The sequence below is a fragment of the Branchiostoma lanceolatum genome, chromosome 2, assembly GCF_035083965.1.
Source record: "Branchiostoma lanceolatum isolate klBraLanc5 chromosome 2, klBraLanc5.hap2, whole genome shotgun sequence".
In the NCBI taxonomy this organism is placed as follows: domain Eukaryota; kingdom Metazoa; phylum Chordata; class Leptocardii; order Amphioxiformes; family Branchiostomatidae; genus Branchiostoma; species Branchiostoma lanceolatum.
In genome coordinates, this window is record NC_089723.1 from 30,862,790 (window position 1) to 30,887,839 (window position 25,050).

Consider the following 25,050-nt stretch of genomic DNA (forward strand, 5'->3'; position numbering starts at 1 on the left):
TGACTCGTGCTACGATCATTGGCGCCGCACCTAGAATAAACGAAAGTCGTGCGACTTTACGGACTCTTGAGTTAGATATGTCCAAATTCTTGTGATAGCCCGGTATCCATCCGTTTTTCAGCCGGTGTTCGCTTCCTACCGATTACCCGGCAGTCGAAAATTGATGGATGCTATGCTAGCTTTTAGTTTTAGATCAAATTTCGTGAAGAATATACTGGTAGTGCACTGTCAGAGTAGCGCCAAAATTCTTTCTCTTGAAATGTGGACTCCAGATATGTAACTGTGGCAAAGGCAAAAGCGTACAGCAAAAGAAGAGATCGGAGACGGAAAAATAAATGTTGACCACGTGATGTCACTACACATACAATGGCGTTCTTTATGGCTTTAAGTTCTAATCACCCTTACTTGTACTTTTGACCCATGCCGGTTGAGTTGACCTGTACCGAGCCCACAGATAAGCTGACCTCACGTCATGACCTCACGTCAATCAAAAACCAACGCATGCGCAGGTTATGCCACAGAGCAAGTTCGTTCCAACTCGTTATGTTTCGCTATGTTTCGCCAACGAAACATATTGTTATGTTTCGCCAACGAAACATATTGTTTTTGTAAGGTTTCTTCTCCTTCTTCTCCTTCTCCTTCTTCTTCTTCTCCTGTCAAACCTTCAAACAGCTTCTTCTCGGTCGTCCGTCGACCAAATTAGCTGAAATTTGGTATGCAGGTAGAGTACGTGTATACCCCTAGACCCTTTTAAAATTTTTTTGATATAAGTTTTTAAAATGATTTTATGGAGGTTTTTTGGTCATTTTCAGACAAAAGTCGCACATGATGGCCTCCAGTGCCGTGGTGTTGAAACCTGAGGACCTGAAATTTGGTTTAGTTGTGCATTGGATATTTACCCAAAGGACCCCATTATTTTTTTTGGCATACACTACTTCAAAATGATTTATTTTGCAATTTTTTGATGCAATTTTTGGTTATTTTCTGTCGGGGCCAGCAAGAACTAGGTCATACTGTAACATAAGCCCTCCTACACTGAACCCATGTCTGGGACTTAAAACCAAGCAGATGTCAGGGGGTACCTCTACTAATGGTATTACAGAAAGTTATATGTACCTTATGTTACATGGTACGGATGTTATATTTGAGATGTAGGTACCTATAGGAAAGGTGACTACACCTGACAATTACTTATGCTAATGAGGACCTAATTCGCATAATGTATGCATAAAGTTGTATGTCCCTTACCGTAAATGCTGCGGATGTCATCTTTGAGATGTAGGTACCTTTAGGAAAGGCGAACACACCTGGCCATAAATTATGCTAATGAGGACCCAATTTGCATAATCGATGCATGAAGTTGTATGTCCCTTACCGTAAAAGCTGCGGATGTCATCTTTGACATGTAGGTACCTTTAGGAAAGGCGAACACACCTGGCCATAAATTATGCTAATGAGGACCTCATTTGCATGATTTATGCTTAAACTTGTAATTCCCTTACCGGAAAAGCTGCAGATGTCAGATTTGACATGTACGTACCGTTAGCAAAGGTGATCACACCTGGCCATGAATTATGCTAATGAGGACCTCATTTGCATAATTCATGCATAAACTTGTATTTCCCTTACCGTGGTAGCTGCGGATGTCATCTTTAAGATGTAGGTACCATTAGGAAAGGTGAATGCACCTGGCCAAAAATTATGCTAATGAGGACCTCACTTGCATAATTTATGCTGAAACTTGTATTTCCCTTACCATACAAGCTGCAGATGTCATATTTGAGATGTAGGTAGCTTTAGGAAAGGTGCACACGCCTGGCCATGACATATGCTAATGGGGACCTCACTTGCATAATTTATGCATGATGTTGTATTCCCCTTACTGTAAAAGCTGTGGATGTCATCTTGTACATGTAGGTACATGTAGGAAAGGTGAAAGCACCTGGACATAACTTATGCTCATGAGGACCTCATTTGCATAAATTATGCAGAAACTTGGATTTGCCCAGGAGTTATTTTGGGACAGCCCACTTCTTGCATGAGGAGTATGGGCGAAACATCCTGAATTTGCTCTTAAAGCAAATGACGGCCAGTCTAGTTTTTGTAAGGTTTCTTCTCCTTCTTCTCCTTCTCCTTCTTCTTCTTCTCCTGTCAAACCTTCAAATCGCTTCTTCTCGGTCGTCCGTCGACCAAATTAGCTGAAATTTGGTATGCAGGTAGAGTACGTGTATACCCCTAGACCCTTTTAAAATTTTTTTGATATAAGTTTTTAAAATGATTTTATGGAGGTTTTTTGGTCATTTTCAGACAAAAGTCGCACATGATGGCCTCCAGTGCCGTGGTGTTGAAACCTGAGGACCTGAAATTTGGTTTAGTTGTGCATTGGATATTTACCCAAAGGACCCCATTATTTTTTTTGGCATACACTACTTCAAAATGATTTATTTTGCAATTTTTTGATGCAATTTTTGGTTATTTTCTGTCGGGGCCAGCAAGAACTAGGTCATACTGTAACATAAGCCCTCCTACACTGAACCCATGTCTGGGACTTAAAACCAAGCAGATGTCAGGGGGTACCTCTACTAATGGTATTACAGAAAGTTATATGTACCTTATGTTACATGGTACGGATGTTATATTTGAGATGTAGGTACCTATAGGAAAGGTGACTACACCTGACAATTACTTATGCTAATGAGGACCTAATTCGCATAATGTATGCATAAAGTTGTATGTCCCTTACCGTAAATGCTGCGGATGTCATCTTTGAGATGTAGGTACCTTTAGGAAAGGCGAACACACCTGGCCATAAATTATGCTAATGAGGACCCAATTTGCATAATCGATGCATGAAGTTGTATGTCCCTTACCGTAAAAGCTGCGGATGTCATCTTTGACATGTAGGTACCTTTAGGAAAGGCGAACACACCTGGCCATAAATTATGCTAATGAGGACCTCATTTGCATGATTTATGCTTAAACTTGTAATTCCCTTACCGGAAAAGCTGCAGATGTCAGATTTGACATGTACGTACCGTTAGCAAAGGTGATCACACCTGGCCATGAATTATGCTAATGAGGACCTCATTTGCATAATTCATGCATAAACTTGTATTTCCCTTACCGTGGCAGCTGCGGATGTCATCTTTAAGATGTAGGTACCATTAGGAAAGGTGAATGCACCTGGCCAAAAATTATGCTAATGAGGACCTCACTTGCATAATTTATGCTGAAACTTGTATTTCCCTTACCATACAAGCTGCAGATGTCATATTTGAGATGTAGGTAGCTTTAGGAAAGGTGCACACGCCTGGCCATGACATATGCTAATGGGGACCTCACTTGCATAATTTATGCATGATGTTGTATTCCCCTTACTGTAAAAGCTGTGGATGTCATCTTGTACATGTAGGTACATGTAGGAAAGGTGAAAGCACCTGGACATAACTTATGCTCATGAGGACCTCATTTGCATAAATTATGCAGAAACTTGGATTTGCCCAGGAGTTATTTTGGGACAGCCCACTTCTTGCATGAGGAGTATGGGCGAAACATCCTGAATTTGCTCTTAAAGCAAATGACGGCCAGTCTAGTTGATTCTAAATCGGTACATCCAAGATGATGAAATAACCGGTGATACTCTTTGGATACGACCCAGTATTCGGTCCATTTTGCTTGTAATTATTTGTTTTCTTTAGCCTTAGACCTTGGTATGGATATTTCCATACATATGGGGAACCTAATACATGTACCGGAGACATCATTCTTCAGATGTTTTGCGCTATTGTGGCTACATCGCGTCTTTGGGTAAATATCCCAACATCCACCCGGTCAATGGTTAAACCAGTTGCTATTCCACTCCAGGCCTGGGCTTAAAGCTGTCAGTGAGTTGCTATTGATGCTATGTTCAGCAGAAGTTAGTCAGGTCAAGTGTATTGGCGGCCTTTAACAAGAGAGGCTCACTCCAAAACGAAATCATAAAAAAAACCCAGCAAACCATGACTTCCCTTGAATAAGTTAGTATTCCTTTTGGTTCGTCTGTTTGCCCCTTTGTCTTTCTGCCTGTCTTTCTGTCTGTCTATCTGTCCGTCCGTCTGCATGTGTCTGTGTTATGTATCTCCTAACGCTACACCCTATAGGCACGTCGCATGATCAGATCAAAGGTCACGGGACATATATCGATGTGATACTAACATACCGCCCAGCAGCCACAGGGTTTCTCACGGGCCACGTAGGGGACACGCCCGAAAGTGAAGAAAAAAAAGAAAAGAAACAGCCCCGGAGCCTGTAAGCTACCCGGCGGGGCCCATTTTTCCAATTGGGACCGATGCATTACCGGGGCTTCCATTCTCCCCCCTTTACCGTAAACTAGTTAGGATGCCTCAGACCTGTATGAAATATGGATAGCGTTTGTAGCTTTATCGTTTGATCTTTTCTCATTGAGTATGCAAATAACGCTATTTTACGGATGGTCTTCTCTACCATAATTACACATATTGTATGTGTAAATGTCCTTCAGCAGAATTCCATGTTTACTTTTCATAACCAGTTCCATGTACTAAGGCTACAGCAAGTAGATTTTATGGATGACATCCTCCACAGACTCCAAAACTAATGCATATGAGATAGGGCGAAAAAAAACAAGGCAGGTAAAAAAAAAACAAGATTCTTATATTTTCAAATTTTGAGATCATAAATCTTGTTAAACAAGAATCGAGGCGACAAAAATATGATAACCCGACCAACAGGTCTGTATTCAACCAATGAGGTTTCATATATAATATAAAGCCCCCTTGATTCAACAGTAAACATGGCCTTGTAGATGTGCATACATCTCAATAGACTAACTACAACAAATGCAGAAAAGAGCTTGTTGTACCATCATCTGAAGCAACTACACTGGCTATTCATATGCAATGGAACACCTTGTGTATACATCTCAATTAACTACAACCAAGGACATTATATAATGCAAGGCATATTTGCCAATTTTTGGCATGTTGACCACCGTCGGAGGGCAATGAAATTTCTTGTTTTTTTTTAGAAATCAGGCAAAAATTAATGAGCGCGCTGATGTCATCCATAAAAATTACTTTCTGTGGCCTAAAGTCCTATTATGAAAAATAATGGAATTATAGACTTTCCTCATTAATTATGCAAACTGAGTCCTTGTTTGCATAGTTTGCAGCTCATTGTGTAAAACTCTGCCTAAGCTATTGTGGAAATTCGTCGTTCATTTGGTCAGTTATACCTTGAAAGATTTCTACACAAATACCCCCCCCCCCCTGTAGTTCCATAGCAGTCCTGCTTCAGTACCAAGGTCGACCACCAGGAGAGTCATGGAGACCCAAAATCGACCTTTGACGACGGAATCACAACACCTACCTAAGAACCAAATATACCAAATATCATCGCAATCAATCCAGAGGTCCTTAAGATATTCCGCCGGACACGCACGCAAGCATACACACACACAAGCAAACAAACATAGTAAAAATTACACCTCCATTTTTCATGGAGGCAAACTAAGATGACACCCATGCAGGCTAGTATACCGAGACGGATGTCAGAGCTCTTAGTTTTGTGGTAGCGAATGACCCATGAAGGGGTGAAATCTGCCACTTCTAGGAAGGCTTGTCTCCCGGACCACCCTGCGGCTTAGTCTGTATAATGCAAACTCCAGCTGTCCGGGGATTTCTCTCCCCTCCCCGCGAGGTGGTTACAGGGCGGCGAGCGGTCACATGAGGCTTGATTGAATTCAGGCTACCTGCGGCTCGGCCCCTTCATCCTGTTACTTATTAGTACTCATAACTTTGTCCGTTTCCAATGTATATCTTTCGTTATAGTCGAGGTACTTTGCGAACTTGTTTGTTTCAATGACAACTTTTCCTACAGATCGATCGTTGGAGGTGCCCACTCACTCACTCACTCACTCTCACTCACTCACTCACTCACTCACTCACTCACTCACTCACTCACTCACTCACTCACTCACTCACTCTCGATCTTCTCCCCTACGGCGCCCAAGGCACCTCATATACGTATATGCAAACAGAAGTCTTTGAATATTAGAGGACGATCCCGGATGTGGTCCGTCTTGTATCAATAGAACAACGCACTACAATGTACAACGCCGCAGGGCTGCATGTACGTTACTAGTACTGGTACTAGTGACTGAAGGTAGTTTCCCCAAGTGACCACTTCTGAAAAGAAGCACACGACGAATTTCCGAAACTTGTCTAATTCCAATTATCTTAATTGTCGGAAGATAATTATTAAAGGGTCCTTTAGTTTGTCCCTTATTAGGGTTTCCGTCAAATCATGTTTGCTTGGAAAACCATATTGTCTTAGAAAATGCCCTAGATTTTACCCTGAATATATGAGAAAACATGATTTTTAAAAACAGTATTTATAAATTATGATTTTTTTTCATTATTCTGTCCACCATTGTTTCGCCCTCAGTCTGTTTTTAATGTTTTGATTTCCAAATTCGTGCTGTTACTGACCCTTCTATTGTATTGATTATAACATATCACCACACCTGAACATCAAATTCGTGCTGTTATGTAATCTTTTTATAACATGTTACAACATCTGAACATCAATTTCATGTTCACTGTTTCAGGTTCTACTGTGATGCCGTCGTCGGAATAGAGCGACAGTCGTACCAAAATTCTACATCAATTCTCAGTGCAAAACAAAAACTGTTACTGCAGACGACAGTCGTGCAAGAGAACGGATTTTGCACCAGCCTCCATTACAAGAACACTGTTGCGTTGACAATGTTGTGCGGTTGGTCGGAATTTCTCATCACGTGGCCTTCCCTCCAAGGGTTTGATGCATCTTTTGCTCAACGACCTCCATTATCATAGTGGTTGTACCAGTGTTGTCACGCAACAGCTAGTTCAATCCAGTTTTGGCCAACGCCTGAGAAAGCTGGTGTAAAGGTATAACTTTAGGTTTGGGAAGTGTGTTTTGACAAGTTTATTGTGTATACACTTGTCCGGGGGTGTTGCATAAGGTGTTGTATGGTTTCGTGAACGACAGGGGACGTACACTGAGAGGACCGGGGCGATGTGTTTCAAGGCGCCGTCGCTCGAGGCAGTGCGACGTCGTCGACATTTGCTGCTGTGTTCCTCCATTCTTCAGATCGTGCTGTTCTCAGGTATCCTCCTGGGCTGGGCGAATCTCCTACCTGTGCTGAGACAGGAAGGTATCTTCTCTCACATGTGTGACGAACATGGCGCCCAACCCACCAAAGACCGTCACGCCAAGCCAAGTTATCAGGCATACAAGACACCGGCAAACAAGAACTCACATAAAACAGTCCCTCCCAGTACGGAAACTAAATTCATGCGAAACCGTCAGCAAATTTCACCCGCCAGAACTGAAGAAAAACTGAGCGAGGAAACATTCCTAACCGCGACCGAGTCGGCTGCCGGACAGCTGACAGATAAAAAAGCCATAGTACCCGACGAATTTCTGGCCGGGAACTCTGAAATTTTGCAGGACAAGGGGTCTGAGAAATGGACATGGCGGGGGGTTAGATTTAGGCCGAGGCAGGAATCGTCGACGAGAGAATCAGAGATCCAGACGGTAAGAGATGGACGGTCTACCGACCACAACAGAACGCAAGGGGCGGTTACCACCTGTTCTGCGCAAGAGGGACAACTCAGCCTAGCCTACACACTGGGATCCTTCCTTCTGTCCGGTGCTACCTTGCCAGGTGGCATCATCTTGGACAGGTTTGGAGCACGGAAGACGCAGATCTTCTGCAGGTGAGAAAGGAAACGATACCATCTTGTCACAAAACTAGGACAACCGCCTCAAGCCAAGGTCACACCTTTTGCAGTGTTTTGTTACAATGTACCATGGCATGCAAAATCGTTGTCATTCCTGGACATCGTCTCAATTTTTTTCGTAGCCGTCTCAAAACCTTCGTACTCGCATATTGCGAATCAAAAATAATTCTTGCTGATGTCGCACTGTTGTCGTACTGTATAGTACAGGGGTATTCTAGGTGTTCCGCCCACGAAAAATGTCTGAACATTTTGTAAGACTAACAGACCGAAACATGTTTTCGAAGCGGTACGACTCTCACTTGTTTACTTGCCTCAGTAGATTGCATCAAAGAATCGCAAAAGTGTGACCCGGCCTTTATGGTCTCTCTGTTGTTGGGCACATAGAGTGTTGTTGGCGCTAAGGAAGGTTCAAAACCCAATAAGATGATGATCAAAAGTATTTCAAAACATATTTTGTCTAAACTTCAAGAGTTTTTTGGGGCTCCTTTTATATGTTTTTTTTTACCACTCGCCTCACTCGACCAGTGATCACCTGGTGATAAACCGGTGCGGTGCCACTTAAAACAAGAGTCCCTGGGAAAAACCCTCATTGAAGTAATTATGGTGTTTGTTATGTGCGCTTAGGTGTTTGGTACCTACTTTACCAGGAATGTTTATTTCTATAAAACCTTTTATGTCGAGGTAGGTGTTTATTTGAACACTAGGCAGTGACCAAAACAGTTGCCAAACCTCTGCTTTGAGAGTAGCTAAGTAGTTCCGGGCAGCGAGAGCTTGTGTTGTACAGGCTGCCATAAGGGGACAAACAGGTGTTTTAATGGACTGTACTACACTACATTTAAAATGGGGGTGTCGTTCTGTAATCCTACGATTATACCTGAGAATACTGCTACGGTGCCAAAAATGACCATGTTTCATCGGGACCTCAATAACTATCGACATGCAAAATTTCAAACAAATCCATCAAAAGGATCTCGAGTTATAGCTGCGAACACACAAACACGGAACAAAATCCTCAACCGTTGCCTTGTCTAACTTTTCTGTTCTATTCTAAATTAACCTTAGCTGTGAGCGCGGGAGTTAAAAAACGAATACTGTAAGTTTCGCGGTAACGGGAAAAGGGGCCTTGTTTAATTCAAAGTTCGCAGTGGGCAGATAGTGCATGCCCGACTGATAATTCGTACTGTTCACGGTACGACGATTTCGTGGTGGAATCCCCAAAAAACTGCGAATATTTCAAGATTAACAGTAACCAGAAAGAATTAAAGTGGCTACCTTTGCATAATTTGCCACGTAAATCTACTAAATGTCTAGACAGTTTAGTGACCCACCCAGTCCCTCCTATGTTTGGATGGTGTAGGTTAATGTGTATGGACGTGGGAAGTCAACTGTGATGTTTAATGGGGTAATGGGGATGTCTCGGTTTCCAGGTCAGTAACATTTTCTGAATCCTGACGAAAAAGTGCCCTCGATTCTTCGAAAAAAGGTATAACTGTTTATGTAGGTACAGTTCTTGTCAGAAGCAAAAAAGACACTGCATGGGGGGGGGGGGCATACTTCAGTTTATGTTTATGACAGAAATGAGAGAACAGAGACCATTTTTGAATGGGCGTGCTCAGCAGACGACAAACATAGTTTTAAGCTGATGTCAGCACTGTATTGAGGTCACCCTTTAGCCTCGGGAGTTATTCTAAAGAAAGGAGCCTCGTCTGGCGTATAATGATTAGTGGTGTTTTGGTCCAGAACCCAGAGGCCATGGGGTTTGAACCACTGACAGGCCCAGATACCGTGTTCCTGGGAAAGAAAGACACTTTGTACAAAATTCCCCGCTAAAATGTTCTCCAACAACGTTCGTAACCCCTGCTACTCTTTCTGGGTCAGATAGTCCTCGCTATCAGCTGGTCGAACTGGTCTCAATTATGATGTCCTTCTGACTTATGGAGAAGAGATGCACTTTTAGGCGTACTAGTTGCCATGTAACCCGTAACCTTGAAGTGTTCACAAAAGATGGACACTACTGTAGCTCACTGTCTGTAGCTAGCTCTGAGACTCATCCCCTTGCCGTATTGCCTTGGGTAATTTTCATGCTCCTCCCTCATACACCGATCCCGGTTGCCAATCAAAAGTAAAGTGATTTGTCCAATAAGGGAGACGGGTTCGGTCACGTGACATTCAGTTGGTATGTCCGTCAACCAAAGGGTACGCGTGGCTTCGAGATCGGTCTAACAGGAGGATTTTTTTTTCAACAGGCCCTTTTTGTATCTTTTGATTATTTTTTGAATCAGGTATGAACAGACGACTATGATATCAGATCTCAAGAATAATGTTTTAACCATTCTCTCTACCTAGGTCGAATGAGTCGCCCAACACACATCGACTAGTACAAGCAAAGCAACATATTTATACATAACACGCGCTATTTCATTGTTGAAAGAACCTTGTTATGTGTTGATCACAGACTGTTACTGTTTTGCTTTGTTGTCTCCTTTAATATTATCTGTATATGGTTTTCAGTATAAGCTATAACAGTGATCTACTTTTGTTTTAACTGCCTTTAATGTGACATCCTTGGTTGAATATACAACGCATGCCAAAAAGCACTGATTGTGAGCAAATTTGAACTGAATTGTAAGTTCAACGAATTGTTGGCTGTGTTTACTGTGGTCGTGAAATCTACAAGTTGTCGGAAGCTGCCATGACACCAAATTGAAGTAGCAAGTTCGCAGTTCGACATATTTGGCGTTCACATTTTTCGTTTGTGTCAAAATGCAAAAAAATTAAGTTCTTTTCATAAAAATCAAAAAATTATGAATGTACACAAATAACCATTTTCGTCTTTTGTTAACAGGTACACGAACAAGATCGCACACACCAACATTCTCACAGATTTGCCATCGCCATACCACCTACCCATTCTGAAAAAAAAAAGATCCCACACAAATTCTAACGTTTTTTCGCCTTGTGTTCCTGTTTTGAACTAGTATCCTGTACGGGCTGTCGACTCTATGTTTTGCCTTTACGACGCAGGGTAAGTTCGGCGTGGCCATGTCGTTGGATTCATAAGGTAACGTGCAGTGCAATCGTTGTTGAAATCATGTTTGGACTCATGAGACACTCAAAGCAACACTAACCGATGGACAAAGCCGTAGCTCTCGGTGCCCTCGGCGTGCGGTTCTGTCGTTTTATCTATGCTTTCCCTTTAATTATAGGAGAGAGAAGGAGGGAATTAACTATGCTGATTGGCTGAATTGCATAAAACCACAAAGGAAAGGTTGTGTTGTCGCTGGAAATTAATACAGGCACCTGTAATCTTTTTGGCTACGACTCAGAAGCGGGGCCTTCTTTAAAGTACCAGGCTTGAGAGTATCCGAAAAATTCCGCCTACACAAGATTCCACGAATGCATTCCCTATGGCATTTTGGGCTTTAATTGGGATGGAAGGTATGCACCTGCAATTTAATGGCGACGCCTCAGAAGTGGGGCGCTCTTTATAGTGCTGGGCCCAGGCTGGGAATATCATTATTTCATTTAAAACTTCGCTCCTGGAAGATTCCATGATTCCCCTGAAATTCATTCTTTAGGGATTTTTTCAGAATTTGGTTTGACTTGCCAGAAAAAATGAAAAAAGAAAATGGTCTTTTTAGAAATAGAATCAGCGGCAGCACAACTTTTCCCCTGGGGTTTGTTATGATAGGTGCCGACAGGACAAGCGCCTCTTGGCCGGGAAAGACAACGGGTTAATGCCTCGTTTCAGAAACACCTCCGTCGCACCCAAATTCTTCTTTTCAATATCATTAGGCCACAACAAGTAAAGTCTATGGATGACATAGTCTAAACACATCAAGTATAGTGCGATAGCACAAGTAAAAAAAACACACTTTACTGTCTATAGAAAATCAAAACATGCATTGGAAATGGAAAAAAGGTGTATATAATAGATATCTATTTCGATCAACTTTTCTTTGACTAGCTGCATTCGTAGATTAAACATTAGGTGTCATACAAAATACCCATGGAAAGGGAGTACAAGTTAACGTCTGAAAGATGGGACTTCTTTCTTTGCTTTTAGGGAAAAGAAAGAGATCAACATGAAATGTGGGCGCGAGTGTCATCCATAAGATAAACTTGCTATGGCTTAACCGCAGAACATTCTGATTATTTCAGGACATACAACGGAGAATACTCGTGTAGTGACATGTGCTGTACTTATGTGGCATTCTGAATATCTTTCATATCATTCATCATTACATGCGAGCTTTGCTGAAGAACGCATCAAAGCGCAAGGCAACAGAATAATGTTGGCCGAAACAAACGTGCTAAATTATATAGAGTCCATTGTAACACTAGGAACGATGATCCTCCGTTTGGGATGTGAGGGCTTATGATTATAGAGCGAGGTGGAGTCAACATTGAGAAAAGGTTTGCCGAGGAGGAAGTTTGATTAACCTCCTTATCGAGATATTGGCCTTCTTACAGTGTTCTTTCTCTCTAAAAAAAAGAATGAAACACCTTCATGGCACTATCATGGGTGCCATTCTTGTTAGTTGACACTCTCTCTGATAGTCGCTGCCATAGCGGTAGCGACTATTGAAGCAGTTGTAAAATAGCCCTCGTTGAAACTAACAACAATGTTCAACTCGGACAAATCTAACAATGTTGATATCGCTATCTCTCTACGCCATTGGTCCTCGCAGTCCCTTGTATGCCCCCCTCCCCTTCATCTTCTCATCCCTGTCCTGACAAGGTGAAGTTTGAGCGCGTTTCTACAGCCAATATTTACATGTCACGTCGGGTGGGATACGTCTGATCTCTGCATGATTGCAACAGCTTAATCCTTAAAACAAAGTCTTATCGAGAAAAAAAATCATTGCATTGTCGTAATTGTCTATCTACCGAGTACCGTGTCTTCTATTGATTGACACTAAATTGAGCTTATCTAATTGAATTGTGAATTTGTAGAGATTGGTAGAAAAATGCAGGGATGGGACCTAGGCCTGACCAACCCGAATTCATGATACATACAATTTACACGCGGTGGGCCAAACTCTCAGGTCGTGGGACGTGTATACTTGGTCCTAAATGTTTCAGTTTTGCATTTTGCCTCTCTCTAATCCATTCTCTTTTTTCGTCTCGCGTTCGCAGAAACGCCGCACTTTTTGTTTCTCGCTACGTCACTCAGCGGCGCTGTCGCCCTGACCATCCTTGTGGCACAGTTACAGGTGAGATTTCAACGTGTTTTGTTTTTCTTTAGATTTAATGGAAATTTACAGATCTTGAAAGCTCTGTTGTTTTTACAGTTGAGGATATCTATTAACGTACTCCATGGTAAAGTTAACTGTTAGAATTGTTCCTTTTTTATTCTATGAGAGGAAAGCTTTATGGCATCTTTGAAGCCATATTGAGGTGAATCATGATGCTTGTATTCCTAAGGAAGTCACAGTGAAAATGTTTGTACATGGTGACTTTGAAAAAAAATTGACCACTTTTCTCTTCCTGCCCCCCTCCCCCTTCAGATAGCTAACCTGTACAGTCAGAACAGAGCGCTGGTCCTCGGGACGTTCAGTGGCCTTTTTGCCAGTTCTTGTACCGTGTTTTTCATCTTTTCGGTGAGTTGCTTACCTCTAATAATGTGCCGTCTTGTGTATTCTGTGGCTTAAGAAAGTATTATGACGTCTAGACACTAGCTTAACAGTTCAAAGAAAGGTGCTATTTAGAAATGAGAGGCATATTGATACCTAAAAAAACAACAAAGTCCGGGGGTTGAACTGTTCAAGCAGATTATAGGGCAATTACCTTGAACTGTCAAAATCTGACTTCCATCCGCTGTGACATTGTCCAGACAACCATTGTTGTCGTTTGGGGCGAACCAAAAAAAGGTGTGCGTCGGGGTGGTTCTCAGACTAGAAGTGCCCAAAAAAATATGTACACAAGACAATTGACAGAAAATGCAGCACAACAGAAGAAAATAAACAGTACATGGACTATGTACCAATACATACGAAGGGGGCTACACAAATTAATCCCCAATTCGATTTACCGGTGACATGACAGTGGGCAAAAAAAAAAAAAAAGAATCCAAAAAGCGAGGAGGGGCACCATGACCATTGTGGAATTAAAATACTCCTCCCCGTTTGAGTGACGGCAGATTTTCCGTGGCTTTTGGGATCTATTTTGGCCACTGTCATGCCACCGGTAAATCTGCTTGAAAATTATCACAAATCTCATAATGGAGCCGTCCCTCGGCCTCGTCTTTCGTCGCCATGGCAACAGCCTTGCTTTTGAATGGACGTTAATCTCACTTCATCGGAGCTTTTGTTAACATTCCTCCGCCGTAGAGACAGATAATATCATGATAATTATCAAGATGAGATAATGATGCAGTATGCTTTGATATTATCATCTGGCTTTGTAAATTGTCAACATATCTATAATTCATTTAGGCATGGACTGTGATAAGGTTACTATGTTATTACATTATCATGATTAATCATGCTAAACATTAATTTGCCATCTGGCCAAGTTCTCATGTTTTCATACCTAGCACACTGAAGTAGCTATATAGCCGTTTGGCACCCGATTCTCTATTGGTTACAGAGTTAGGCAGCAGAAAGAAGTCTAATAATACATATCTTTTTGGTTTAAAAATAATTTCAAACTTCATCGGGGATAATACACACTGTATTGTCAAACCCTTCAATTTGATTTATTAAAAGGCACATGGTATCCACAACAAGGAGATAGCAACCAAAGTTATTCCTGGCAGCTATCTAAAATACAGGGGATGAAAATATTGAAATGGTTTCGTCACATAAAGTTACGTATGGAAGTCACTGATCTCTAACTTTTATACAACTTGTTATGTTTTAAATTTGCATTTTCACGGATGCCATTGCCTACCGGGAGACGTGGAGCACTATGGGTAGCGCAGGGGAAAACAACGTCATGATCATGATTATAACATAGAAACAAGAGCTTTTAAAAAAAGCTGGCGTTTCGGCTACGTTTATGAGTGTGAATTGTCTTTTCCCTTTACTTGAAGTAAAATCTGCCAGAGGAAGTCACTCAAGGGCTGTTCAGTCTATAAGAAAAATTGTCATTTTGGGAAATGAGTACTGTTTTAATAGAGAAAGGCAGATTGGGGAAAGCAATTTTGAAGTTACGTCACTTAACTTAAGTGCTTTTGAAAAAGCTGGTCTTGGCCTACAACTTGTACTTATTTGTAAAATGTATAATAGGCTCATTATAAAAGCTATCAATGTAATTATGTACATGGCACGCAATAAAACATAAAATTTGAAAAAGCACCATTGAATCATCAGCACTATGGTAATTAAGTGAAATAGAAGTTCATAACAGCTAAGGTTCTATCTAAAATGACTACCAAATGTCAAACAAATCAACAGCTACCTCATCCGTATTATTCTGGTTTCCGCATTTACAACATTTCTTCCTTATTTTCCTGGGTAATTTTGCTAAAATTCATGAAAATTCCCATAGTTTTGTGCCGAGGGGCGCCACTTTCCACGTCCGTGTTGTCTGAATGAAGTCGATACTGAACAATGGAGCATTTGCTACTGTAACAAAGAATCGCTGTTTTGCAAACAACATCAAGAGCCTCTGTTTACATCGGGGATAGAAGTTTTGTGGCGAGTGTTTTGCAAGAATCATCTTACCGCGCATAGGAGCCGCTGCACGGTATTTTCCATTACAATGAACAGAAAAATTCGAATGCCGGGTTTGGAATCTATGAAGTCCTGTTCATAAGACAAAGGCCTTGTATATATTAAATGAATATTTGAAAATAACAAATATAAAATATTTCTTTATTTATTAATGAAAAAAAATGATATTCATAAATATGATATTGATAGATTAATATAATATCAATATATATTTTTGATATTCAATATCTAAAAAGAAAAAAAAATCCATGCACGGACACGAACCCGTATCTTCTGGGTCCGAAGTGCTTCGCGTTGCCAGATCGGCCAAGCTGCGGTACGTAACTGGTCACCCTGGACGTAATGCTATAACCTCACTATATGGTATCATTTATGCCGATTTTTGGTCGTTTTCTTGACGAAATCATTTTTTTTCTTCTGCAATCTTGTGGAATAGATGTAATATGGTCATTTTTCAGGATATCAAAGTCCGAAACCACAATGCAATGATATTTCCGAACAGTTGTAGCAGTTACATGCGGTCGCCCTCCTGTGTCACATGCAAATCTAGCCTGCCTGCCTTTTCGTGCTCTCTTGCCATATAAGGCAACGGCTATACAAGGATTTGGGAACGTATTGCCATATAAGGTCTTATTGTGTGCGACACAGTGTTGAACCAAGGAACCTCCTTGGTTGAACCAAGCTTCCTTCCTTGAAGGTAAAAGCCAGGACAATGCGTTCCGGCGCGCATGCGCCGAAACGCAAAAATCAAAAAGAGGGAAAAAAAGGGAAAGTGATCTTGATCCAGTTTAGCTCACTGAAAAGCTATTCTGCCACTGGTCGTGACAGAGGAGACAGACGCAATGTACAGTATTTACAGGTTCATTGTACCTGGGTAATACCCCCCCCCCCCCCAGTTCTTTTCGACAAGCACAGTGAGCAGTGGCTTAACGTCCCGTCCTAAGGACTGCGACCCTTTCCGGTAGCGTGCATTTCGGGTGAGCGACACAGCCGGAAGACAGGGCACAGTACGCATGCGCGGCACACGCGGTTTCATGTTGTTTGTCCCCTGCTCTATATCTACCATGATGCTTCGCATCTCCCAGCATGAATTGCCATTGGGATTCGTGAAAATGTCTCTATGGTCTGTAACTAGCCCGTGTCACGCAAATCTCTCCCTGCCAGGGGCTAATCCCCCCCCCCCCCCCTACTCTCCAAGCAGAGGTTGGTGGAAAACATTGTGACCTTTTCATCATATGCCCCCTTTTCTGCCGACGATCTTTTCCACCAACCTCTGCTTGGAGAGTACCCACCTCCCTCTAGTTTGGAGTCGGTCAGTCGGGCTAGTCTGTAACCAATCGACTTCATTGTTTCAGAAACTGTACGAGCGTGGGTTTGACATCCATGTCATGTTCTACCTGTGGACGGGCGGAGCCGTGATACAGTTCCTCAGTGCCATCTTCCTGACGCCGGACGAACCCATTCTCCCACCGGCGCGGGGGTCGGAGGACACGTCGTTGGGAGACTCGTACTCCAGCGGGTCGTCGGAAAAGTCCTCGTCGAACTCTGTATTCAGAAAGGGCTCCAAAGACCAATGGTAAAGATGACTATGAGTTCAAACCTTTTTTGTAAACAAACGATCCTTATTTGGTAAAGACCTACCCGGTGACAAAAATGAGAGAAACTTGTAATCAACCTTGAACAGTTTGATCAGGTTTGTAAGTCACGGGATAATAAAGTTCTTTGTACACAACTAATTGTTTTGTTCAAGAGACCGCATCTGTTAGCAGCGACACCTTGCTGCAGTGCGTAACAGAATTGCATTCAGGAAGGTAACAGACGGACGAAACAGTTGAATAAAACAGCTCATTGTTTACGAAGAATTTTGTTATCCATTGCAATCATCCTGTTTACAAACAAACAAGAAACAAACAAAACGATAAAAACAAAACAAATGGCACCAAAACATAACAAAATTCATAAGTGTTAATTCTTTTCGACCCGTCCCAGGTTGACCACAGAAGTGCAGACCGAGCCCAGTGCCAGGTCCTTGTACCTGTCTCCAGACTACCTGTGGCTGCTCGTCTGGCTCTCCGTCTTACAGCTCAAGTTCTTCTTCATGGTCGCCATCTTGAACCAACAACTCAACGTCCTGTCGCTAGACGACGGTTCATCAGGTGCGTGGTACGATTCACGAGTTAAACATGAAAGACATGATAGCTTGCAATTTGAAAGTTAACCTGTGTTGGTAGAATTCATTATGAAGGTATTTTTTCCGGCAATTTCTGACACAAAGCTTTGAATGTCATCCTCAATCCTCTATTTCTTTCCAGTGAACTGGTACCTGAGCTGCTTCGCCATCATCCAAGGCGCAGGGCTCCCCTTCTCGCCCCTGGCCGGTTGGGTCATGGACAGGGGCTGCAAGAAACCAATAGCGGCGCCTAGCTTCTTGATGATGTACTACAGGATACAGAACATTGGCCATCGGTTGGCCCTGCACCAAGACAGCAACAGTAACTACAACTTCAACTTGGTCTACAGCCTGAAACACGACAGGAGAGGTAAGTTACGTTGAAGGATCGAATCTGTGAAGCTCAGGGGTTACTATGTTGCCTTTTATGGTACATGTATAAGTTTCACAAGGCTGCCTGCGAAGAAACTAATAGACTAAAAGGGTGAACATGATGAGTTGTTTGCATTTTCCAATACCAAAGCCTAAAGCAACTGTCTCCCAATCTTCTACTTCTATCGCTTTGCTTAGCCTGATGAAAATGAGATTACCAGCAGTTTGCGCATACATGTACATAGTTACAATTAGTTACAGTTAGTTTTGAGAAGTGCTTTATTCTGTAAGCTACTGTAAAAATTATCTAAATCTACCACTACAGCCCTGGAGCTTCAGTTGCCAGACGAGCACGTGGACCAGAAGGACCAGTCCAGAAGAATCAAGAATTGTGCAGTTTCTAGTCTCGTCACTTGTTGTCTAGGTTCTGTTCTGTGCATTGTTGACGTCATTCCAGTCTTACAAGTCCAGGTAAGCCACATTTGTGATTTAATGATAATCAGATGATAATCAAATCCCACTTCTGACACCATGTTGTATCTAATATTTTTCTTTGGGTTTCGTCTATAACTATTTTTTCTGTATATTTTTTTTGCCCTTTCCCAGTGCTACTTTCACACTGGTGAGGTTGGATATATTCTTTTTTTCAGATCCTTGGTTTCGTGGCTTTGATTGGCCTGAGAGGATTCCTGTATTCTACGTACACAGCGTACATCACAATCATGTAAGTACACGGGTATTTCTCACTAATCCTATTACTACATGTGCCGTGGGATTCAGTAATCGCGATAAAACCAGGTAAATCTGGTAATGGTCACTTTCGGAATCTAATGCTATTGCCAATTCTTATATCGGACTTACCTGGCATCATCAGGATGTTCATGGTTCCAGATGCGATGCGAAACGTATTGTGGGTAATATGGCAACGTTGAAGGCCCTAATACATGTACATACACACAACACGCCTGGACATGTATAAACACTGTTAAGCATGGTATAGACAACAAATGTATACAAATCAGGGACCGCACCTTTGACATACTACCCACACTGCATTTCGCTGCGCATGCGCAGATGGAACCATGAACAGTCTTATCCAGTCATACATGTACCGAGCAGCCTTACAATACTTGGAATCTATCGCTGTTGGCAAATTTTCACGACAAAGGTCAACATATATCTGTTATCATAATCCAGTTAATGTAAACCCCAAACATTGAAGTGGCTCACAGTATGCCTTGTTTTGTTATGGACTGAAGTAAACAAAAAAGGAGCATGATCAACACTAAGGTTTGCAAAGCCTTTACATGTTGTACTTTTCTCTCCTAGTTTCCCGCCATCTCACCACGGCCGGCTGATGGGCGTGGGGTACGTGGTCGCTGCAGTGGTGGACCTGCTGATGTACCCGGCATTCCTACTGATGGAAGGGGCCCTGCGGGGAGACCCGTTCTATGTGAGTATTCGTACCCACTTAGAGCCTATAGAGCGTCATCACGGCGGACGCACCGATGACGTTACGTGAATACATGACATCATCGGTGCATCCGCCGCCATTTTGTTTTTCTTATTTTCATTTCAGCGAATCGAAGCCTGTTTTCGGACAGTTAAAGATCCGCTCACACCTTGAAATAACCACCATGAAGTTTCCAAAGCTCAAAGAAAAGCATGACACAAGAATATTTCAGATTTTGCCAATAGAACGAAAATATGCAGTATTCGTTTGAGCAACGACTTATTGATATGCAAATAAGGACCCCAGTATGGCACACAGTTTTCGTTGCTGTGACATCATCTTCGATCACTGATGTTAGAACACTTTTGATTGATATGAATATCAAGATCACGTAGCTGAATACTCTCTATATAGCAGCAACAGATCAGAGTAAATAGTTAGGCTGCGTTCCAGCACAAAAAAGGAAAGTGTCCCTCTCAAGCCTTAAGCAGGTTCGAATCACCAACCATTTAGGTCACATGACCGCACGATACTGGCACGTGACATCGGGAATAGCCCAAACATTGCCAGGAAGTCTATACCGCCCTATCACTGTAGAGGAATGGCTGATGTGCCCTTATTTAGTTGAGATTTCGTAAGATCAGCAACAGATCTGATGCGTTATGAAGGTTTAGAGATCCAAACGTATATGAATATGGTAATATCGCGATAAAAGTTGCATTTCATAACTTTGACTGTAGATCAAATGCTTTATCTTTTTTTGCTAATGTCGAAATATCTTAATTTGATGCCTTGTTCTTTTTCTTTCCTTGTACATGTAGATCAATGTTGTGCTGCTGCTGCTGTCACTGGTGGCCTTTGGTTTACCGGCGTACCTTACGCGGAAATGTCGAAGGTCAGCCAATGGCAACCATTTACTGACGCTGCTCCCCGCCCCAACCAAAGTGTGATACAAATATAGCCAACTGCAATACAAAAACTCGGTGAATATGCAAGCAGTTTTGCACACTTGTAAATATGCAAGCAGTTTTGCACACGTAAAACACACAGGGTAAAAATATAGTCTTCTCGCAGGCTGCAGTCTGCTTCACACTCGCGAGGTGGTGTTTTTGTAACGAGGACAATAAAACCTAATAGTATTTTCAATATACAGTTTCGCTACATATTTTGTAAAGATGGGTATGATGCAATGCAGGAATGACTGCGTTAAACTGTTGGGCTTGGATCACTCAGGAAAAATGCGATTCCTTGTCGACATGTCAGTTAAGAAACTAGTAAACGGAACAAAGGCGTGAATCATATCATGCCTTTAACATAAGGGCGGCCGCCTAATACATTGCAAGAAGCACGTATGGATAGCCTAGTCTGCCTATGAGCTGCATCGGTGCTACGTTTATTGTCTAGCTCATTTATCATTCAGATCTTGGTGTAATCATTTCTACAAATCATACCAGTAGCCTCTGTTACGAATCGCTATCCGTGGTGTCTAATTGTATATTATGTAACATTTGATAATCACGTAAGATGTAAAATGATGGTGTTTGATATATCTTGCTGTACATTACCTGGTCATCAAAAGAGAATAAAGTCGCGTACAACTTCAATGTATGAACAGTGCTGCGTGGGTACTGTATTCTTGATAATGCTGTCGACAGGTTCTTATATTGTCTTTCCTGTGGAAAAGAACAGAAAGTACAGACGTACTGGAAACGGAGCGAGTATTCAAGTGTCTCCGTACAGATGTTGTCTGATATGTTGTACAGATGTTGATATTCTTAATTACTACGTGATTTTTATTGTACTTGTTTTATTTAGAAGTCTGTTCAAGAGATGTTTCAGTTTGTGGCGCCATGTCACGGGGTACAACCCACGTCATCAAAATGGCGACAGCCCGCCGGTGGGTGGAGGTTGGTCGTCCACAATTTCGTCTTCTACTGTCCTTCAAAGAGGTCGGCATGTAACCTACCTAGCTCAGAAGGTGGTAGATTATTTCAGGATCATTTGAAGCCAATCATTATCGTTATGTCGTCAAAGGCGGCGTTTGGCGATTGTTTACCCTGATGCTCTAGATTTGCGACGTCGCCACTTTACAACCACTTTCCTTACACCTAGACTTGACCAACAAGAATTTTTGGGGCCTCATGATTCTATGATACTCTGCCACCTCATAGGCTAGGTCAGGTAATACACCGACCCCCCATGAAGGATACCAAAAGAGGACATTGTGAACGTGGACCTACCACCGCTCACCGGTCGACTGCCGCCATTTTGATGACGTAGTTGTACCCCGTGTATGTGCCCTCGGATCAACTACATGTACTACGTACTGACCAACTTCGTGCAATGAACTACCATGGGACCACTGTGGAATATGTACTGAGTTGAGATGGTTGTACTTGTCTGGATATGTGAGCAACGTAAGCGTGTTGAATAACAAAGACGTAAAACATTGGTGCTTATTGGTGGTAAATTTACAGCTTCAAAAGTGTGTAGAAGAAATATGTTGAACTTTGATATTTGTTTCTAGACTCTGATTCGTTTTGTATATTAATTGAATGTTCATATTTGACTAACGAAGCAGAGATGAAACTCAGTCACTTGATTTGAAGGTTGCTGGAATTGAATATGGACAATCGTACTCGCCGATGAACATGGTTCAGAATCACAGCTATGTATAGTTTATATGAGTTGTAAATAAAACCCACGGAAGCTTCTATGATGGTCTCACCTTTCTTATTATACAGATAGATAAACTTAAAGAAAATATAATTCTCGATGTTTTAAGCTATTATAACAATATTTTCATATTTGAAACAAAGTTGATGATCTGCTATCGAATAGCCCAGCTTGTAGGTGACCCAAAATCATCCGAAAATCAATGGTTCAAAGTTGACATCTACTCCAGTCCTGAACCGTGAGGGGGTGGGGAGGTGGTAGTATTACAAGCACGTTTGGGACCGCATCCTTCTCACTACAGCGCCACCCTACTTATCTACGGTCCCAATTGGAAAAGGGCCCGCCGGGGAGGTAACGGGCTGGGTTTTTTTGTGTGCACTTTTTGGCGTGACCACTATCTGGCCCCGTGGGACACCCTGCGTCTGCCGGGCTATTTTTGGGCCCGGCCGGGACCCCGAATAACTCTAGCCCGGACTTATTCAAAGCGGGAGCCGGTAACAAATAGACACCGTGAGTTAATCGTGCGAACACTGGGGTACCCCCGCAATTAAGACCGTAGCATATATACACATTTCCTCGGATCGCACGTATGATTCGCATCCTCGTTGTCTTGTTATCTTCTTGATGCTGGGGCAACAATTGATGAGTTTCGATGCATGTATTGAATGATGCACGTTTCTGTCTTCAAGACTACTTTCATGCGCACATACTGAGACATCATTGTTTCCTCCAATTCTTGATGAAATCAATTTTACCATATGTCGTATCTTATACAATTGTGTAGCAATAAAGTTATCCGCGTTTCATGAGTCCCATCAGTAGTGTATAGTGTATGACATGTATGCTAACCGCACTGTCATCGTACTACTGTATTACATGTTCATTTGATGTCTATGTCTGCAAAAAAGACGAAGTGACCCAGACCGGCACCCAGGAAGACTGCGCCGGCCAGCCAGCCGTTGTACGTCATGACCACCAGCATCAGACAGTAGGCCAGCACAACCTGCAGCACGTGGAGTAAGGACTGAGCCAGGTGGAACCGGAACCTGGAACGGGAGTCGACAGAGTTGTGAGACGTGTGTGTGTTAAAACAAGGAGGTTCTATATAACCTTCTTGGTTAAAAAGAAAGAAAAACGGAAGAGTTAATCACTCATAATTTGCATCTAATTATGTGAATGTCTACAAGAGCTATAACTTAACTGTTTGCTGTGAATCAGGAAAATCCATGCATCCCTTCGGGTAATTCTCGTTCAAAGTTTCCGACAAAAACGCCCATACAGTTCCAATACAATGTTGTAGAGGTCCCGAACCCAAACACCATCGAATGATCTAACCCATTTTGTTCGATACCGTAGCACACGAAATATACAATTCCAAACAGCCTTATCACTTCATTTATATGAAAACAGATGATTGCGTAAGAATCCGGCCGTGTGACCGGCACACATTCATTATCTTTTGTGTTAAGTGAGTCACAGCAAATTCTGATGAAACATTTCTGGTCCGGTTACGGGAGCATGTAAGCTTCCTATGTATGCAAATAAAATGCAAATGACATTCAAATATGACGTAGTCCTGCACAGACTCGAGCCGTAGGTACAAAGGTTGGTGACTTTAGGTCATATTTGATCACGTAGGATTCGTAGGTAAGGTACCGCCGCATACAAAGGAACACAAAAAAACACGCTATGTATAGAATTATCACAATGCTATATAACATACTTTCAAATAAACCTACCAAAGAAGTGAGAATTTTAGATAATTTTTCTGTAGCCATACAATACTCTCCAAGCAGAGGTTCGGCTCTGGCTGATTATTGGCGTGATTTTAGGCGTTTTTGTCGGGCTTTCTATTTTGTCCCGTTTTCTTTATGTCGCCAAGCCAAACCTATGCTGGCCTGGCAACATAAAGAAAGCGGGGCAAATAGAAACCCCGACAAAAACGCCTAAAACCACGTCAAAAACCAGTCGAACCTCTGCTTGGAGAGTACCTATACAAATGCTTGTTCTGTTGCACTGATAGCTATAGCTTGAGGCAAATATGCATAACGGTAATACAGTATATTCAGTTGCTGTACAAACGCCAGGCCCCAACCACCCATCTACTTACTTTCTCTTCCTTGTCAGAGCGACGTCAGGCGGTGACTTGAGTAGCGGCGTTCTTTCCTCCAGGTCGGAAGTTTCCCCCGTGTCTCTGTTCACCGACATCTTCTTCCCTTTCGCCACCCACCCCACGAGCCGCTTCAAACCCTCGAAGAGCGCGCCCACACAAATGATAGCGATCACACTGAAGGCCATACCGGTCGCGTCTTGCACGGACCAACCGTCAAACAGAATTATAGCCTGGTTGGACCAGTAGAAAGACATCGGCATATCCATTTTGGCTGCAACAAGGTCTCTCTCACGGGCGTTCGGGAAACGAGACCTACAGTATTTTGGACTATGTCCCCTCCCCACACTTCATACGCCTTGCCGTATTAGCTTTATAACCATGGTACCAAGCGTGACGTCATCATTACCCTTCCTGGACGGCCTTTAAGCCCATGTCACACTCCGCATGGGTTGCGTATTAACATGTTTTTGGTTCAGGTTAAGTTTGCAACCGTAGAAGTAATTTCTTTGGTTTCATAACTAGACTGCTCAATGGTGGGTCAAAGTAGAAAACAACTTCCTCCCCGCAAAATTTACTGAAACCCCAAAAAAAGTTACTGCGGAGCTCATGCGCCCTTGAATATACGCACAAGTGTGACAGGGCCCTTAGATCGAAGTCTTCTGGCAGCGATGTACGTCCTGGGTAATGTTACGTTCATTACCTTCGCCAAGAAGGTCATGTTTTAGGTGCCGTCTGTGTTGGTGCATGTGTGTGTGTGTGTACGTGTGTGTGTGTGTGTGTGTCTG

The 25,050-nt window shown here is 42.4% G+C and overlaps 2 protein-coding genes and 1 long non-coding RNA gene across 4 annotated transcripts in view; 1 reads left to right on the forward strand and 2 right to left on the reverse strand.

Annotated features, from left to right (window-relative positions):
* Positions 1–21,080, forward strand: part of LOC136428566 (equilibrative nucleobase transporter 1-like) — a 31,295-nt gene extending 10,215 nt beyond the window's left edge. For both annotated transcript variants that reach the window (XM_066418179.1, XM_066418180.1), the window contains exons 2-12: positions 6,626–7,778; positions 10,781–10,827; positions 12,942–13,018; positions 13,313–13,405; positions 16,837–17,057; positions 17,471–17,637; positions 17,794–18,021; positions 18,349–18,494; positions 18,674–18,747; positions 19,353–19,476; positions 20,298–21,080. In XM_066418179.1, the coding sequence (XP_066274276.1) occupies positions 7,075–7,778; positions 10,781–10,827; positions 12,942–13,018; positions 13,313–13,405; positions 16,837–17,057; positions 17,471–17,637; positions 17,794–18,021; positions 18,349–18,494; positions 18,674–18,747; positions 19,353–19,476; positions 20,298–20,426 (2,010 nt within the window). In that variant the 5' untranslated portion in view covers positions 6,626–7,074 and the 3' untranslated portion in view covers positions 20,427–21,080. The remainder of the gene's footprint in view (positions 1–6,625; positions 7,779–10,780; positions 10,828–12,941; positions 13,019–13,312; positions 13,406–16,836; positions 17,058–17,470; positions 17,638–17,793; positions 18,022–18,348; positions 18,495–18,673; positions 18,748–19,352; positions 19,477–20,297) is intronic.
* Positions 1,077–3,599, reverse strand: LOC136428565 (uncharacterized). Its single transcript, XR_010754632.1, has 2 exons — positions 2,629–3,599; positions 1,077–2,577 (listed from the first exon to the last, which is right to left on the reverse strand). It is a non-coding gene; the product is annotated as an uncharacterized lncRNA (long non-coding RNA).
* Positions 20,649–24,604, reverse strand: LOC136428568 (protein SLC31A2-like). The gene is made up of 2 exons (XM_066418181.1): positions 24,263–24,604; positions 20,649–23,198 (listed from the first exon to the last, which is right to left on the reverse strand). Exons 1-2 carry the CDS (start codon positions 24,529–24,531, stop codon positions 23,033–23,035), a joined length of 435 nt encoding a protein of 144 aa, XP_066274278.1. The 5' UTR covers positions 24,532–24,604; the 3' UTR covers positions 20,649–23,032.
* Between the last annotated feature and the right edge of the window lie 446 nt (positions 24,605–25,050).

Bases quoted from the DNA above. Each gene is read 5' to 3' on its own strand.
- LOC136428568 (XM_066418181.1), bottom strand. From the start codon at position 24,531: ATGGATATGCCGATGTCTTTCTACTGGTCCAACCAGGCTATAATTCTG. The intron at 23,199-24,262 runs GTAAGTAGATGG...CTCCCGTTCCAG, and splicing joins GCTCTGACAAGGAAGAGAAA to GTTCCGGTTCCACCTGGCTC.